The 19,983-nt window shown below is 38.6% G+C and overlaps 1 protein-coding gene across 1 annotated transcript in view; it reads left to right on the forward strand.

The window, feature by feature from the left end:
- The first annotated feature begins 9,515 nt into the window (after nucleotides 1–9,515).
- The window catches only part of LOC137241793 (coiled-coil domain-containing protein 170), a 55,485-nt gene continuing 45,017 nt past the window's right edge, over nucleotides 9,516–19,983 (forward strand). The window contains exon 1 of the mRNA XM_067769193.1: nucleotides 9,516–9,608. Coding sequence (XP_067625294.1) covers nucleotides 9,516–9,608 — 93 coding nt within the window. The remainder of the gene's footprint in view (nucleotides 9,609–19,983) is intronic.

Below are 19,983 nucleotides of genomic sequence, written 5' to 3' on the forward strand. Positions count from 1 at the left end.
CTCAGTAACACCTTTCGTTTGATACCCATATCGTACAAACACATTCTAGCATCACCCCTGGCCCACCCTAATGGCGATATCTCGAAAAGGCGTCCACCTATAGACCTAATGCCCACTCCCTCTTAAAATTCCCAGTAACACCTTTCGTTTGATACCCATATCGTACAAACACATTCTAGCGTCACCCTGGCCCACCCTAATGGCGATATCTCGAAAAGGCGTCCACCTATAGAACTAAGGATTACTCCCTTACTCACCCATATCGTACAAACATTCTAGAGTCACCCTTGGTCCACCTTTATGGCGATATCTCGAAAAGGCGTCCACCTATAGAACTAAGGATTACTCCCTTTTAAAATACTCATTACCACCTTTCTTTTGATACCCATATCGTACAAACACATTCTAGAGTCACCCCTGGCCCACCCTAATGGCGATATCTCGAAAAGGCGTCCACCTATATACCTAATGCCCACTCCCTCTTAAAATGCTCAGTAACACCTTTCGTTTGATACCCATATCGTACAAACACATTCTAGCGTCACCCTGGCCCACCCTAATGGCGATATCTCGAAAAGGCGTCCACCTATAGAACTAAGGATTACTCCCTTTTAAAATACTCATTACCACCTTTCATTTGATACCCATATCGTACAAACACATTCTAGAGTCACCCCTGGCCCACCCTAATGGCGATATCTCGAAAAGGCGTCCACCTATAGACCTAATGCCCACTCCCTCTTAAAATGCTCAGTAACACCTTTCGTTTGATACCCATATCGTACAAACATTATAGAGTCACCCCTGGCCCACACTAATGGCGATATCTCGAAAAGACGTCCACCTATAGACCTAATGCCCACTCCCTCTTAAAATGCTCAGTAACACCTTTCGTTTGATACCCATATCGTACGAGCACATTCTAGAGTCACCCCTGGCCCACCCTATTGACGATATCTCGAAAAGGCGTCCACTTATAGACCTAATGCCCACTCCCTCTTAAAATGATCAATAACACCTTTCGTTTGATACCCACATCGTACAAACATTCTAGAGTCACCCCTGGCCCACCCTAATGGCAATATCTCGAAAAGGCGTCCACCTATAGACCTAATGCCCACTGCCTCTTAAAATGCTCAGTAACACCTTTCATTTGATTCCCATATCGTACAAACACATTCTAGAGACACCCCTGGTCCACCTTTATGGCGATATCTCGAAACGGCGTCCACCTATGGAACTAGGGATCACTCCTTTTCAAAATACTCATTAAAAGCTTTCATTTGATACCCATATCGTACAAACATATTCTTGAGTCACCCCTGGTCCACCTTTATGACGATTTCTCGAAAAGGCGTTCACCTAAAGAACTAAAGCCCATTCCCTTTTAAAATACTCATTACCGCCTTTCATTTGATACCCATATCGTACAAACACATTCTAGAGTCACCCCTGGTCCACCTTAATGGCGATATCTCGAAAAGGCGTCCACCGATAGACCTAAGGCCCACTCCCTCTTAAAATGCTCAGTAACACCTTTCATTTGATACCCATATCGTACAAACAAATTCTAGAGTCAGCCCTGGTCCACCTTTATGGCGATATCCCTAAATGGCGTCCATCCATAGAACTATGGCCTACTCTCTCTTAAAATACTCTTTAATACCTTCCATTTGATACACATGTCATACAACCACATTCCAAGGTTACCCTAGGTTCATTTTCCTACATGGTGATTTTCCTTATTTTGTCTCCATAGCTCTCAACTGAGTATGTAATGTTCGGTTACACCCGAACTTAGCCTTCCTTACTTGTTTTATACTCAGTTGAGCAGAGCTCACAGAGTATATTAAGTTTGATTGGATAACGGTTGGTTGTACATATATAAAGGAATCGATATAGATATAGACTTCCATATATCGAAATAATCGGGATCGAAAAAAAATTTGATTGAGCCATGTCCGTCCGTCCGTCCGTCCGTCCGTTAACACGATAACTTGAGTAAATTTTGAGGTATCTTGATGAAATTTGGTATGTAGGTTCCTGAGCACTCATCTCAGATCGCTATTTAAAATGAACGATATCGGACTATAACCACGCCCACTTTTTCGATATCGAAAATTTCGAAAAACAGAAAAATTGCGATAATTCATTACAAAAGACAGATAAAGCGACGAAACTTGGTAGATGAGTTGAACTTATGACGCAGAATAGAAAATTAGTAAAATTTTGGACAATGGGCGTGGCACCGCCCACTTTTAAAAGAAGGTAATTTAAAATTTTTGCAAGCTGTAATTTGGCAGTCGTTGAAGATATCATGATGAAATTTGGCAGGAACGTTACTCCTATTACTGTATGTACGCTTAATAAAAATTAGAAAAATCGGAGAAGGACCACACCCTCTTTTAAAAAAAATTTTTTTTAAAGTAAAATTTTAACAAAAAATTTAATATCTTTACAGTATATAAGTAAATTATGTCAACATTCAAATCCAGTAATGATATAGTGCAACAAAATACAAAAATAAAAGAAAATTTCAAAATGATCAACCTTTATGGCTATATCCCTAAATGGCGTCCACCTATAGAACTATGGCCCACTCGCTCATAAAATACTCTTTAATGCCTTTCATTTGATACACATGTCATACAAACACATTCCAGGGTTTCCCTCGGTTCATTTTCCTACATGGTTATTTTCCCATATGTTGTCACCATAGCTCTCAACTGAGTATGTAATGTTCGGTTATACCCGAACTTAACCTTCCTTACTTGTTATTCATGTAGTCAATTATCTCTGCGATTTTTCCGGTTAACCCGTTACCATTGAGTTGCAGAATTCTGAAGTGCATCGGGGGGACATTAGTCAGTCTGGGATTCAAAAATGGGTAAAGGCGCCTTGAACGATATAGGCTTGGTCGAGTGTGCTGTCCGCGACTTTCTGCACGATAAACGGCGATGCCTCTACCAGAATTGCAGGTAATTGTCACAGTTCACCTGATATCTCAATCGCCAGCGCAGGGCTCATAAACTGCGTTAAATGGCAGCCGATGCTTACTTTAACATCTGACCACCAGCCTATACTCCTTTCAATACAGCGACCTGAATATTTCATCACCTCTGAAAAGCGGGCTTTAATTAATTTTCAAAAGGCTAACTGGGAAGGCTACACAACCTTCACAAACCAATCTTTTGCTGCTTTCCCCTCCCGACTGATGTCCGGCAAGGCGAGCGTGGTTCCGCAAGTTTATCGCTTCAGCTTCTGCACGCTTTATGCCAGCCGGTAGAATACCGGAATGCATACTGCATTTCCCGGTCGAAGCTACAAACTAAGCAAGATAGCGTGAACTGGCGAGACATCTCGACCCTAGAGACCTCCATATTAGTTGTCTCAACTTCAACATTATGCGGCTGGTAAATGAACACAAACGCACCAAATGGGACGAGCATCTAAAGAACTGCAACCTCTCTGCGGGTGTTGGTAAATTGTGGTCAACCGTCAAATCCCTTTCCAATCCAACTAAACAAAACGATAAAGTATCCAGAGCCTTCGGCGACAAAATTTTATCTGATTCGAAGAAATGCGCGAGTACCTTTTGCTGACAATTTATAATGAATTCTTCTGTGGACAAAGCCAGACGTCGTGCAAACAGACGGGTACATAAATATAAACACGATGTGCCACCCATTACCTTCACCCCCGCAGAGGTTGAGGCAGCAATTCACAAGGCCAAGCCCTCACAATCAATAGGCCCAGACGACACCTTGGCGTTGAGGGAATAGACTACCTAACGCATGTTTTCAACCTGTCGCTGAAGTCCTTTGTCATTATTGGCAAACCAGCAAACAAAGACGAGTCATATCGACCGATATCACTCCTTTCGCCAGTAGCGAAGACATTGGAAACCATTTTGCTCTCTCATTTCACGGCAACTTCGCATAGCCACGCACCGTCATGGCTTTCGCAAAATGCACAGCACCACCACTATGCTAAATGCCATAAACACCCAGATTAATTACGGACTAAATCAAGAAAAACTACGTTAGAGGACGGTGCCCGTGGCACTTGACCTGTCAAAAGCTTTTGGCAACTAGGGCACGCTGCTACAAGACATAATGAGCTCACACCTTCCCCTTTGTCTAAAAAGATAGACCGCTAATTAACTGAGTGGACGGCAGGAGTCGGTTCAATTAAGGAACGAAATCTCAAAACCTAGGAAAATTAAACTTTAATTAATTAATTTCTAAATATCAAAACTACCTCCCCCACCAGAAGGAGTTACAATCATATCCTATGCCGACTACCGCACGATTATGGCAACAGGACCTAGCCCCTCAATTGATGGATTAGTTTGTAAAATAAACAGCTACGTTCCCGATTTTTCTAGTTTCTTTACCTCGCGAAACCTCACATTATCACTGACAAAATCTACGGCCAGTATGTTTACGACGTGGGGGGAACAGATGTCGCAAATATTTGACGTTCACGTCGATGGTGTCACACTACCGACTGTCAGTCACCCAAAGATCTTAGGGGTAACGTTCGATAATACTCTGACCTTCAAAACGCATGCCGCCGAAATTGGATCTAAAGTACAAAGCTGCAACAAAACCATCAAGTCGCTTGCCGGCAGCACCTGGGGAAAAGATAAGGAAACCTTGCTAACCACGTGCAAAGCAATTGGCCACCCGCTCATGACCTACGCGTTACCAGTTTGGTCGCCTAGTCTTAAAAACACATACTGGAAAAGGCTGCAGGCCTGCCAAAATGCTGCTATCAGAACTTCCACCGGATACCTCCTAATGACCCCCGAACACCACCTACGTAGAGGGGCAAAGAACCCAACATTAAAGAGCACAACAAAATGCTGAACAGACAGCTTTTGCTAAATTGTCATAAAGCAGGACATCCTAGCAAACAACTGCTTGATCTAGCCTTCCCCCTCCACGGGGGTTAAGGGAACATCTCCATAAGCACTATGGCGAGATCCGGCGCTTGCTAACACAGCCGTTTGATCCAGACAAGCATAAGCAGGCCCTAAGCCAAATCCACACAGACTCGGTTATATAACTTTTGCCAGGACGCGCCCAGTGAACCCTGTTATTAATATGCAATATCCCACCCTTGCAATAGAAGAAAGCACACTACCCTGGCCCAACTTCGTTCTGGATACTGTAACAAGTTAAACTTTTAATTGTCCAGAATCAACCCTGATATACGTAATGTATGTCCCGCATGCGATGTGTCCCCACATGACACCAACCATCTTTTTGTAATGTGGAACCTATGCCTCCAACACCAAGCTCCCTATGGTACACCCCTGTTGAAGCAGCCAGTTTATTTGAGCTCCCGTTAGAGGACTTTGATGGAATTTGTGAGTGGTCGTGTACATTAAATGGGACGAAGCACTGTTAACAGAGCAACAACTTTGATGTATATTGGAACGAGTTTTCGCTATACCTTGTCGAATTTTATACAGGAGATGGCACAACGCCGAAAACGGTTTCCCTCCGAACTTAATTTGACAAGGGTTGGCGCACAGTCCTTCCAATATCCTTCCCGTGCTTCAGTTATAGTGTGTTAAAATGAAACTTATTCATTATTCCTTAGCTTGCGCTGCTTTCACACTCTCAGTTCTACTATTTTTCCTAGGGTCTACACTTTTCACAAACAGCTTGCGAATAGTTGGCAATTTAGCTATATACATGCTTATGTTTGAGTAATGTCATCTTCGCTCTTAGCTGATGATTACACAATGGTAGCCTGTTTCTATTTCATCTTCACCCCTACCTGCTGACTAAATGTATGTATGTGAAATATTCTATTTGCTCTTAGCTGTGCGGTTTACATATTTGTGCGGCTGCTTGCTTCGATACTTACACGTATTTATTTGTTTCTTTGCTGTTGTTGTACATTTATTTACTAGCAGCATAGTGACGTTTCGAAATGCCAATATTCGTCACAATATGTACGCAACCGATTCGATGTTTTTCGAACGGTTCGATGTTTAACGAGCTTTTCGTAGATTTGCTGACCACAGCCGCCATAGTGTGGTGGTAGCATGCTCCGCCTACTGCACGAAGGGTCCTGGATTTAACTCCCAGCAAAGTAACAGAGCAGTAACAAAACAAATTTTCTAGTTGTGTTCACCCTTTGGAAGTTATTTGGCAAACTCTGCGAGATGTTCGCGTCCGCTTAGTAGAGGCTTTTCATCCAATTTTATAGCATATAAATGCCCGCGTCCGGCCAAGAGAGTGTCCGCCTTAGCGAGGGAAATTCGTTCTGAAAATTTTACTTAAACCTTGGTGCATGAAAAACTTTCCAGCCCATCAGTATTAGCAATAGAAGCTCAGAGCATATATATATATGTAATTTTCGATTACAGGTACATATATATATCGCCCATGGGCGGTACTATGTGATTCGTTATTACTTGCAATTTTCTTTTTCGAAGAATTAGGGTTTTTTTTGTGCGGCGCTTGATGGGGTTGATCTAGCCCTGTAGATGTACACTCAGAGAAAAAATACTGTAATATTAACAGTTCTCTGCTGTTGTTTTTAAAAACCGCTAAAACAACAAATTTTTTGTTAATCTAACGGTTTTATGGGGTAAAGGAACACTGTTTCTATAACAAATAAACCTGTTCAGCTTATTATAATAAATTATTGCCAGAAATTATATTTCGCATGACAACTGACACTGTTGTACTAACTGTCTCCTTGTAGACTTGAACCCAAAAATTGTTAATTTAAGCTGTTGGGTGTGACTGGTAATTCAACAAATAAATCTGTTGATTACTAACAGAAATCGCAGTTAATTTTCTAATTACCACTGTTAGATACACAAATCCCTCCATAAAATTACCAATTGCCACTATTAAATAAACCGTACATCTGGTATTTCCCTTTATCTGGTTGGTACCAACTAACAGAATTTGCAGCTGATTTGAAAATGAATCATGTTGAACCAACCGCATTTCTGTTAATTTCAACTTATGCGTAGCAAGCCATGCTTTTTTGTGAAAAAATCAAGTGAATTGTGAAATTGTATCAAGTGTTTTCGGATCGCGGATAATTTATAACTTTTTAATAATAATATGGACGTATCCGATAATAATTGTAATATATTTATATGTGAAAGCGAAGAAGTGCAGGCAGACGAAAAGCTTTTAAGTTTGCTAACGGAATGGGAATTGGACCAAATTTATCTTATACTAAGAAGTAAGTTCCTAATTGCAAATTTAATATTAAAGTTTGCAATATCTATACAGGAAAAATATATAGTTTATTGAGTGTTCGTAATACTTGTGATTTATATATAAATAAGGGAGATATTTGCAAAAGAAAAGTTGCAGTGACTGTGCCTGCGATTACAACAAATTGATGAAATATATGTGGATGAAAACTTGCAACAGTTTTTTGCAAATATCTCTAGTCAAAACAATTTGTTTTCATTCTGCTTTCGGATTATTGATACCGGGGTCAAAATGCATAATTTAATACCTCTCGCGCAACAATATATTTTCATAGCAAACTAAAGGGGATCAAGTGAAAATGCATATTTAATTTGCAATAAAATTATTTATTGAACCTTTTCTAATCATGTACATATGTATATACTTGTTTATAGACGCGAGCGTTGGAATTGAAGAGTTGAGGTATGTACTTAACTGAAATCGACTTGGACAAATTTTTCCGTCAGTTGATGTAGTAGGCACTGAAGCGAAATTGCGTGAAAAAGTGAAATTGTGGAAAAAACGTGGGGTATGAATTCTTTTTTAAATAACACCGTATTCTTTATACTTTTCCAACTTTATTTTAACAAATGACAAGACGTACATCATTTCTATCATTATCTCAACTGTCGATGCACTCTGATTTTCAGTTTTTTTCTATCTTGCAGTTTGGCGAAGATAAAGATATGACGTCTGCGATTCAAAAAGTTAACCAATGGATTAAGGAGAACGAGGATGCTTCATTCAGCTCTACACCTTTGAGTGCATCATAAACTTCGCATGGTTCGCTTGAGGTAATAATGAACATGCCTACATAAGTATGCTTAGATCAGTGGCATTATTAATTTATATTCTATAATGTAGGTAGACATTCAAAATGTTCTGGAACATTATCCTCGAGGAAAGGACGCCCTCGATTATTACGTCGATCAATAAATTCAAAAACTCATTATTTATTTATGCTTTAAGTATTTAAAATGTAAAACGAAATTTTTAAATTAATACAAGTATTTTGTGCAATAGGTACCCAGTGTGTAATTTGTTATTTTAAGCACAGTTAAATATTATTTTTAAATATACATATTAAAAATATGTAAAATAAATGAGTGAAATAAGAGTTAACAAATGTATCCATCCCATGTTTTTAATCATTTTGGAAACTAAACTTTTGATAAAAAGAACCAGTTTTGACTTTCCAAAAAACACATTTCTCTTAAATCAACTGCATTTTGGTAGTTAAATGAACAGGTTACACTTTTATTTGCACAAAAAAAATGTGGCAAAATAACCGTCTAAACTGTTAACAATTACCAGATGAACTGGTGAACCAACGAATTAATAAAAGTTGATTGAGCAGAAACTTTGAAAAGTCAACAGTGAAACAGTTGAGCTGTGGGCAACCGATAAGCATCTGTTGTTTTGACAAATAAATCCTTTGGATGTGATTTACCTGTGAAATCTCTTGTCTCAACCCCTAATTTGGTTAATATTACATTATTTTTTCTCTGAGTGTATATATGTATAAATATGTATAAAAGGAGAAAAGTCTTAATTTTTATACTCTTACAGGAGTTAGAGGCCGAATGAAATAAGCAAGAAAACATTATTATGCACTTACTTGGCAACATAACCTTATTTTGTTATGTACTTTGTTAGACGCAAGAATCACAGGAATTTTAGAAGTTTCAGTTTCGTTGGCAACACCCCATTTGTTGTTCCTTTAAACAAATTTAAGAAGGAATGCTAACAAGAAATATACAATTCGCACAACTATGCAGTTAAAAAAGAAGTTAACTCATTAATTGACATTTTTGACTTAACACATACCACCGAGTTCCTTACTCCAGTGTAGACCGAACTATATATTCGATTCAATGATAACTCCACTACTGGCCGAGTAAAGGCTTGGTAAAATCTGAGTATTCCTTTAGCGCATATGAAGGAGGACGAGAGCTTTTCGACTTTTCTGAAAATCATGTATATTAGAGTTAATCGCATTTTAGGTCCAGGTGTGTCATACATATGTATGTTTAGTACTGTTGTTAAGCAATTTTCGAAAGTTGTTAGAAATCAGGAACAAGAAGCACCTTTCATCACCAAAGCTAAAAATTACAATAAGCAAAATAAAATAAAATAAATATTTTAAGATTACAGACGTTGGTGCTTAGTTTATATAAAAAATATTAATAAATATATATACCAAATTAAAAGACGCAGTTATATATATTTCTACTCAAATACATTTGTATGTAACTTATCTCAACTCAATTGTGAATAAAAATGTCACGCGATACTCCTATTCGGCAGACATCTGGTAACACTGAAGAGGATTGGCGTATATTTGAGATTTTGTGTAAGGATATGAACGACAAGGTGCGTTTAAATAGATATGAGCTAAAGCGCGCAAAATGTAAAAGATAAAGTTTGTTGTTAACAAGTGCAATAGAACTTTGCCTTATGTGTCTTGCAGTCGTGTGCAACTACTTCTAAGCTAGTGAGTTAATGCATTGGAATCCTAAATGATCTGGAAGCCGAAAAACAGATTTTGTTAGGTTAGGTTCCCCAGCATCAGCGACATGAAAGTAATGAACAGGCAGACTACGTAACCAAGCAGGGTGTTATAGCAGCATCCTATGACCATGGGACTACAGTGGACTCAAAAAAGTACACATTACACTAGAGAAACAATAAGTAAATGGAAACCAAAGCAGTTCGGAAGCAACACTGAATTTATGCTCCCAGCAACGAGAGTATCAGCCAAGCTGGTTAATCTAAGCAGAGAGGACTTACGAACTTTCACTGGGTGGTATTTACGGGACACTGTAGTCTGCGACATCACCTACGTAAGTTAAGTTTATCCGCTGCCGCTTTTGTGAGATGCAGGATGAAACACATGTTTACATTCTCTGCGAATGCGTCGCTCTGACAAGGCAGGGACTCTTCCATATAGGTGGCATGACCCTTAATACTCTCGTGATAAAGAGTAAAAAGCCTGAAGAGGTACTTAAATATATAAAACCTTCCACATACTGTAATAGTCTGATAGGTCAAGCACAGTAGATCTAGATAAAGGTCGCAGTGCATCGAGGCCTAATAATATTAATAACCAAGTGCTAGCGAGCTGAAAAACTCCATACTCAGAATCAAAAAATTGTGTACCAACTACATTCACTAGCCTAAATATGACTGACGATGACAAAGATGATTAGATAGTGTCTAAGGGGCCTAAAGCTTTAGAAGTAGCCACTCTGACTTAAACCACTGACTATGGCAGTGCCGGTAAAGGAGTAACCATCATCTCTGATAGGCAAGTGGTTCTTCCGATTCTCGCAGCACCTAATGGATATTAATTAACCTTGCTATCCAATATAGTGTTTCGTGAATTGGAGTGCCGGCGCATCGTAAGATAAAGTTGGAGAGTAATTTGTTTTACCCATGAGTCTTATTAAGGATATAAAAACTCAACATTGGTTAATTGTGCAAATAACAAGTGGAAAAGATTACAGTCTTGAAAGCTGTGGTTACCATCAGGTTAGGTTCAAGTGGCTGCCGTCCGAATCGGAGCGGCACACTTAGGCCTTTATAGGCCTATTGTGAAACCACACGGATTTGTTCCTACTCTCTTAATCAAACCACTTCATTGAGTTTGTGAAGCTAACTAAGCCTCGTGTATTGACCTCAGATATATCAGTCAGATCTACAAGAGACATCTTGCCCACGAAATGTTTCCTTTTTCTACCGAGCACTGGTCCTTCGCAAAGTAGATGCCTAACAGTTCCAGGCTCTTCTTCGTTGCCGCAGCTTCTACAATAATCATTAAATGGAGCGCCAATCCTTCCGTATGCGGTCCAACACACATGTGACCAGTGAGAAGACCTACATCTAAGGAAAAATCCCTCTTACGGAGGGTGAGAAGCTCACGCGATCTCGTCTCATTCCATTGCGGCCATGTGAGTTTTGCCATATGGCATCCATCATGATGCTTCCATCTAGCTCCTGCTTCCATCAGAAGAGCTTCCTTTATCTTGTGCTTGCGGGTGGAGAGCGGCAAGCCCAACCTCTTCCAGGATGGCGAAAGTGAAAGGGAGGTACCCTCTCTTGCAAGCTCATCTGCCATCTCATTACCTGGTATGGCCCTATGCCCCGGAACCCATATCAGATGCAGAGTAAACTGTTCAGCCATCACGTTAAGTGGTCTACGGCAGCATACTACAGTTTCAGAATTAATTGTGACAATGCTTTCGGCGCTGCTTGACTGACTGAGAAAATATAAATGTGCCTCTGAGAGACTACCTTCTGCCTTAGGCAGTCCACAGCATCTTGTATGGCTACAAGCTCGGCTTGAAATACGCTGCAGTGATCCGAAGGGCGAAACGATCTTTGTATGTCCAATCGTTCCGAATAGACACCCCCTCCGACCCTGTTTTCCAGTTTAGATCAATCTGTGTAGATCTGAATGCTGTCAGTGGGCCAGTATGTACAATTAACCCACTGTTCCCTCTCAGGGATTAATATCTCGTATCCCTTGTTAAAGTTGGTATGTAGTTTGCAGAAATCTTTCCATTCTGGTAAGCCGAATTTGTGTAAAATATTATTATGGATGCAGTGAGACCATGTGGTCAGTTTCCTCAGCCTAATAGCTGCACATGCTGCATATTTAATGCCTACTATATCTATGGGTAGTAGGTTCAGTATTACGTTCATAGCCTCCGTTGGAGTTGTGCAGATGGCTCCGCTTTTGCACAATAGTGCAGATCTTTGCACCTTTTGAAAAGCATGAACCGTCGAGGATTTATTGAGGGCGGGCCACCAAAACGCCACCCCGTATAGCAATATTGGTCTAACTATGGCCGTGTATATCCAATGCACTATCATAGGGGAGATACCCAATTTCCGTCCAATTGCCCATTTACATGTGTAGAGGGCAGCCGTGGCCTTACGGACACGCTCCGTGGTGTTTTGTGTCCAGTTCAGTTTCTTATCAAGTTTGAGCCCTAGATAGTTGGCGGACTCACTCATCCTTAGCACTGTGTTCGCAAGCACCGGAGTTGAGAGAGTTGGTATCTTATACCTCCTCGTAAAGAGCACCACCTCCGTTTTATTTGGATTCACGCTCAGACCATTATCAGCGGCCCATATTTCTACCCTTCTTAGTTCCACCTGCATCATATCGCAGAGAGTTTGTGGAAATTTCGCAATTATCACCAAGCAAAGTCGTCAGCATAAGTTATAGCTTTACAGCCCCTCCCCTCCTCCATGTCCCTTAGCAGCTGATTCACCGCCAAAACCCACAATAGAGGGGATAGCACCTTGGGAAATTCCCCTACTGACGAACCTGCTCACCGATACCCCTACAAGGTCTGCCTGTACTACCCTGAATATCAGCAATTGGTGCACAAGCTCCACCAACTGAGATTCGGTGCCCAGATCAGTCAGTACCTTAGTGATTGAGTCAAGTTTGATGTTATTGAACGCTCCTTCTATGTCTAGGAAGACTGCCAGGCAGTATTCCTTGAAGTAGAACGATCTATCTATGCACGATGTAATTTCGTGCAATTCCGTTTCCGTTGATTTACCCTTCATATAGGCGTGTTGCGCTTCGGAGAGTTGGTCATTCACTGCCTCTCTGATATATGTTTCCGCCAGCCTCTCCATCACCTTTATTTGAGACGAAGATAGGCTGATGGGTTTGAAGTATTTAGGTTTCGCGTGGCACGCTTTGCCTGCCTTGGAAATAAATACCACTTTAGAACTTTTCCATATACGTGGGATGTGGTTCAGTGCCACAACGCCTCCTATTATAGCGTATAGCCAGCTAGTGCTGCATTCCAGTGATTTCTGCAGTTGTATAGATGTAACTCTGTCTGGCATTGGAGTTTTGAATGGTTCAAAAGATTGGATGGCCCAAAATATCTTATCTCTTTTAATGAGGTTTTGCAGTATAGGTTGCACAGTTTCTTGTGTCGAGCTTTGTGTATCCCCTGGTTCGTTCCTAGTTGCACGTGGAAAGTGTGTATTCAGCAGTAGGTCCAGGGTTTCCTCCCCAGTTTCGACCCGCGAACCATCAGGCCTTTGTAAGCATCCTGGGGCCGTATTTGCCGATCTGGAGAGTATTTTCCTGAGTCTTGGAGACTGATATACATATATGTGGTATGGATACCGTAGTATGCACTTCTGGAAAAGTGTGTGGGGCGAAATAAACAATTATTATTATATACAGTTTATTTATAAAATAAATTTTACAAGTGATCCGACATAGTGGGTGGAGAAAAGCAAGACGGGGTAGGAGCGAGAGGATAAGGAAGAGGTATATATGTATATTGGAACTATTTTCGGTCATCCCTTGTCAAATTTGTTTTCGAGACAAACCGGTTTCGGCGTTGTCCCGTTGTTCGGAGAACGAAAATCGACACTGATGATGGCACACCACCGAAACCGGTTCGTCTCGAAACTTAATTTGACAAGGGGTGACGGAAAATCGTTCCAATATACATCATTTAAGTATCCACCCTGTCGAAAAATCAACAAAACAAAATAAGAAGAGATATAAGTTACCCCGCGTTAGAAAATTGGAAGGTGAAGGAAAGCGATGGAACGGAAGAGGAGTTGACTAATGAAGTTTCTACACTGAACCAAAAACGTACATGTTTTCTTAAGAAAAAGTTTCATAGAAATTCACTCCGATTTTTTCATAAAATTTAAGAAAAATTACATATAATTTGGGAAATTTGCGTGTGACTTAAGAAAAAATTCTTAAAATTATATTTATGACAAAACTTCGTTCTTATAATATAAGAACCATATTCATCAAGCTGCTTGTAAATTTATTGCTTGTATTTATATTCATAAATTCTATGAGCACAGTTTTTGGAGAGGTTTTCAATGAACATTTCTTAAAATATACGCACTTTTTTGGTTCAGTGTAGTAAAGCTTACGATTCATCGAATTTGTTCGAAAAGAAATTTCCCGCGAGTAAGGTCTTCTCGAGTCTCGAAGTTCTAGCTTTTGTTCGAAGAACAAATCGTAAGCTCTACTTTCTTTCTCACCACAGGAACAGAAAGGGGTGAATTGAGTTATAGCTATAGCTACTTAGATAATCCTTGGCTTTCTGTGTAGGATACATCTAAACTTGCCGAACAGTAGCAGCACTACAACTTTTCCTGCATTATTTCAGAAAAACTCAAACGTATTTCAACGTATATTCAAACTGAAGTGTATTTCAGAAGAACCCAAAAGAAATAAAAAAGAACAAGTATTTAGCAAGAAATGGCCATCATATGTTTACAATCGTAAGACAAAGAGCGGAATTTGTTCCACCGCTAAGTGGATGTATTCAGCAGGCCAAGAAGATTATCAAGGATACAGAATGTTTACCAGTTTAAGTATGGAAACGCTGCGAGAATGATTAAAAAAAGGGTGCAGCTGAGCAGGTGGATAGATGAAAAGGCATCGGTCTGCTTAAACTTACGGCTTACACCAAGCTCCTTACAGAAAGCCTTACCTAAAGAATTCCCGTTGGGTTGCTTCATGAACAAGCTATCGAGTAAACTGCCCCTCTCTAGAGAGAGCGACTGAGGTGAAGATTGCGCGGTGGGGAGTTGTAGGAACCCAATAGTCTGTGCGCCGGGATTAGATGGTTAGAATGCTGGAATACTCAAAGACATGGCTCTGAATAAATATGACAACTGACAGCTTCTAGCTCAATGCAAGGTACTCAAATCGACCCCGAAATTCTTGAATTCGGATGTTCTAAATATCTGGATGCGTGAGCCACTTAACTGAATTTCTTCCTTGTATACTACATTGTCATTAGGTTGTAAAACAGGATCAAAGTTGCAAGTCTCAGGCTTACCGAGAAAATTTGTCGTTAGTATTTATTTCAAAAAAAAGGAATTAAGGAATTATTTAATATTTTCTACTACACACATTATTATTGCAAAAAAGCTCTTTCATCGTCAAATTTTTAGCTCAGATTAACTGCTTATTGATAAGAACTTTCAATAAACAAACAAAAAACTTAACTTATGCGCTTCACGCAAGTTTTGCCAATGCTGTTATTGTATCAATTACAAAATGTTTCAATGCCTGTGGTAAAAGCGCTAAGTTTAAGCATAATTTTTCCCCAAACAAATGGCGGCTGCCGTCGTGTGATGGTAGCGTGCTCCGCCTACCACACCAAAGATCCTGGGTTCACGCCCCGGGCAAAGCAACATCAAACAAGGTTTTTCAAAATTTTTCTAAGCGGGGTCGCCCCTCAGAAGTGTTTGGCAAGCACTCCGAGTGTATTTCTGCCATGAAAGGCTTTCAGCGAAAACTCATCTACCTTGCAGATGCCGTTCGGAGACGGCATAAAGATCAGATCCCGTCCCGCCAATTTGTAGGAAAATTAAAAGGAGCACGACGCAAATTAGAAGCGAAGCTCGGCCTAAAATCTCTTCGGAGATTATCACGTCTTACATATACATATATATATATATAAATATATATATAAATGTCTATAATGCAAAGACACAGTGAAACCAAGTGTAATAAAATATTGTAACGAATTTTGGGAAATTCTGATTATTATTTATTGATTCTACTAACGTTCGAATTGCGAACTGTCGAATAAATAACTCTATTATTCAGTACAGAAAAACTTTCTTTATTTACAACTCTACTGTGGTAGTAGTACTTCGCAATTACAATAATCGCGTATTTCACTAATAGCGTATTAAAATCAAACTGGTTCCTTTTTCCTCAGCTTGCGCTGCTTTTATACTCTCGGTTAGCTCGTGTGCCCATTTCTCCTAAGGTCTTGAATTTTCACGAACAGCTGCTTATTTATTTCTCCTTTATGTATCTGGTATTCACTTTTGTATTCTTGTTATAGCATGTATGTGTGTGAGTAATAACTTCTGCTCTTAGCTGCTGACTACATTTATGTATGTGAAATATTCTCTTCGCTGCTTACACGTATGTGTAGCTGCATTCTTTGATGCACGGTTACTACTTTGGTCCAATTGGACCAAAAATGGTCCTCTCCAACCCCATTTGGCCCGCTGGTCCCTTTTCTGCAATTTTGGTCCTTATTAGGCTGTAACCAAGATTTTCGTGTCAATAAAATGTAGCAGAACAATGGAACTTCACCTAGCTAATAGTTAAGAAACGTGTTGGATCCTGAAACAAACCAATTTTCGTTAATTGTTGATGATACAAGCGACCAATCAGAAATCTGGCTAGATATTTCAATTGGTTATCAAACACTTTTTTTTGTCAATATTTAAGTTTTAAAAAAGTTGTTGGAAATTCACGCGCGCCTCAAACAAGTTTGACGGGGTTGCCGCTGATTAAGCCAATCTTAAATTGAAAACTAATAGTGTTTTCTTTTCTACATGAAAATGTCGTCTTCACTCCAATTCTTCAAAAAGTTGAGTTCTGTTGTAAAATCAGCGTAGACTCAATAGAGGGCATCATTATCTTTTCTCAAAAATCTACCCCTAAAAATGGCAAAAAATGTAACATTACTTGCCCTCGCTGCCATTGACGGTGCAGAGAACAGCCCTGTCAATCAGCTGATGAATCACATTGACAATTGAACACAGTATACTATCTATCAATTTCTAACAAACATAAATAACCTACGATAAAGCAGCTCGTATAAAGCATGCAAAATTTTGGCATTTCATTTTGGCAATTTTTGTTCTTTTCAAGTCATGCAGGGTGGCACTGAACATTTTAAGTGAGCTACAATTTCACAGGGCAAAGTGAGAATCTTAACCCTAGAAAGATAACGTTATTTTTTACCCTAGAAAGATAACGTATGTCTGAGAGACGTGTTCAAGTTTAAGGACCCTAAAGATATAAAACAAAACTTACATTTTTTTGGTTTTTTTTAATCATTTATTTGATATATATTCACTTGTTTTAAATGTTTTTTAAAGAAAAATATTGTTTTTTAATATATTAAAAATTAAGTTTGACTTGTCTTGGGACAAAAATCAGTCTTTTTCGGAGCACCTCAGCTTATAGCAAAAAAATTTAAATAAAATACATTTTTTTATACTTCAATTGAATAAATTAACTTAACGTCTCACAGACGTACGTTTTCTCACTGGGGTTAAAAATGTTTGCCCCTGAAAGTGGCGACATTTTCGTGTAGAAAAAAAACACTATAAATCAAAACTTGAGACTGACTTGTTTTATATTAAGTGCACTTGCCTCTCCCTTAACTTATGCTCAAGTTATGCGTGCAAGCATACCAATAGGTATTGAGAGTTTGTGAAGCATTATATCGACATATCAAACAAAAAGTGACTCTTAAAAAGTTCTTACTATTGTGAATTCATACAAGTGAAAAATCTTTCTATTCCTCCATTGCCATAGATATCTGTCAAATAATTGCTGACAAGGAGAACGGCTGTCGCAAACGGCCAGAAAATGAAAGAAAGGCTTGTTTTTTGCTCGCAGTTTATAAATTGAAGTGCCACGAGTTGTCCATTTGTGTTTCAAATCAGCTTTTGCTTTTTAAATTTGTATACAGAAAATCAGACTACATTTTACTTTTTTGATTTCTAAAACCTAGTCAATAGAGAAAATAGGAGCAGCGAGTTAAGAAAACATTTTAAAATATGTAAATAATGCAATGTACCAGTCGTTTACAAAAATGGTTGAAAAACGCTGTTGAGCAAATTGTTTAGTAATCGAACAGCGATTTAACACTGATACAGGCTGTTTACTATTGTGAACGCTTTTTTTCAAACATTCGCCACTTGTATGAATTCACCATGGTTTTTACTAAGAAATCCTATGTAAGCATTCTCACACAGCCCAAAGCCAATTAATGAGTTTAAGGAAGTCCAAGAATATTGTGGTGTTAAGCAGAGCAAGATACTAGGCATTTATTGAAATCGTTGACTCACTCTGGAAAGTGTCTTCTTGCGTACGCCTCACACTATGATGCGGCTATATTTTCTTTGTGTTTTTTGAAGTTAATGGCGTTTCTGCTATACAACTGTCAAATTCAATATCAGTTACAGAATTAAAAGTTTATATATATTCCGGCCTCCACTAAAGACTTCAATCAGAAAAAGTTTGTCTGCCAATGGTGATATTAAAATATTTCATATTTAAGAAGCTATATATTGTAACGAATTTAGGAAAATCCTGGTCATTTTTGCGCCTTCTGTTAACGTTCGAATCGCTAAACTGTTGAATAAATCACTCCAGTATTCAGTATTGCAAACTGACCTTATTTAGACTACTTTGGGGTACTTCACAATTATACTTCACTTCACAACTAATAGCGTGTTTAAATCGAACTGATTACTGATTCCTCAGCTTGTGCTGCTTTTATACTCTCGGTTTTCTGATTCATCCATGTCTCCTAATGTCTAGTAATTTCGCGAATAGTTGTATTTCATGCTTCGTTACCAGCCATATGCATGTATGTTTGTAGTTTATTCTTTTCTACTAGCCATATGCGTGTGTATATGCGAGTAATTACTTCGGCTGATGAGTACATGTATGTATGTAAGATATCTCTTCGTTGCCTTGTACATAAGTGCCGCTGCGTGCTGTGTTTTGTTGTTGCGATTATTTACTAACAGCATTGTGATGTCAACATTCGGCATATATATATGTAAGCTTGAATATGCTTCATTTATTATTAAATAGTAATTAAGTACGTTAAGAAAAATTATTAGAAAATGAAAGTGAAATGAAAATTAAGGGTTAGCAAAAATTACTGCAAAATTACGACTGCTGCTGCTGAGTGGTTACGATGACGACTGACTTTTTATCTTTGCTCTTGTTCCTCTTCTCTACTTCGTACAGGGGTGTTATTAGTATGATTCAGAGCTGCCATCTCACACACATATATATCTTTTATTAGAAATACGGCAGAAACAATTTTTTTAAGCGATAAATATACAAATGCTCAACGTGGATATAAACGCTTGTGCTAAATTCCCGTTGGAGAGCAGTATCTAGTTAAATATGACCAAAATTCCATTACTACATAGTTGAAACTTTTAAGACTTTTCAATGGTTAATCTGAGGACTGAGGCTAGATTCAATAAATGTGAGTCTTGAAATGTACATTTTTCTCTTAAACAAATTATATGGAAAAAAAGTTTACATTTCAAATTTGTCACTTACTGAATCTGAATGGGATAAATGAAGAGTGAGGGTGTTTTGGTAAACAGAAGAATATAGAATTAATTTTGCTTATTATAAAAAAAATGTAAATACCCAGCTATTGGAAACAATTTTTGTTTAACTCTTAGGACTGACTTTATACTAAAATTTATACAGCTGAGCTCTGGAGATATTTGGTTTAAAAATAAAACTAGTTTGGCTTGCGGTACGGGTTTTCCTCTAAGGTTTTTCGTTAAAACAAATATTTATATAAGGCTTTTTATCAAAATGAAAGTGTATGAAATTGTACTTTACCACAACCTGAAATTAAAGATTTTATAACGAATTCGTCACATTTGGGAATTGCCAAGTTGCTTGTAAATCAACTAATTTATATAATAAAAAAATTTGGTTTTTCTTTGAGATTTGTTCCTTATTTTCGATGAATTTTTGTCCCAAATGGAAACATGTTGTGGCAACCGTGCTTTAATGTTTACATGTATATATGTGTGGCTGCTTGCTTATTTATTTAGTAGCAGCTTAGTGATGTATCGAAATGCTAATATTCGCCAAAATATAAAGGGCAGAGATTTTTCTGAAATTTTGTTATGAACTCGCATATTATTTGAT

This window comes from Eurosta solidaginis, chromosome 2, assembly GCF_040869045.1.
Source record: "Eurosta solidaginis isolate ZX-2024a chromosome 2, ASM4086904v1, whole genome shotgun sequence".
Taxonomy (NCBI): Eukaryota; Metazoa; Arthropoda; class Insecta; order Diptera; family Tephritidae; genus Eurosta; species Eurosta solidaginis.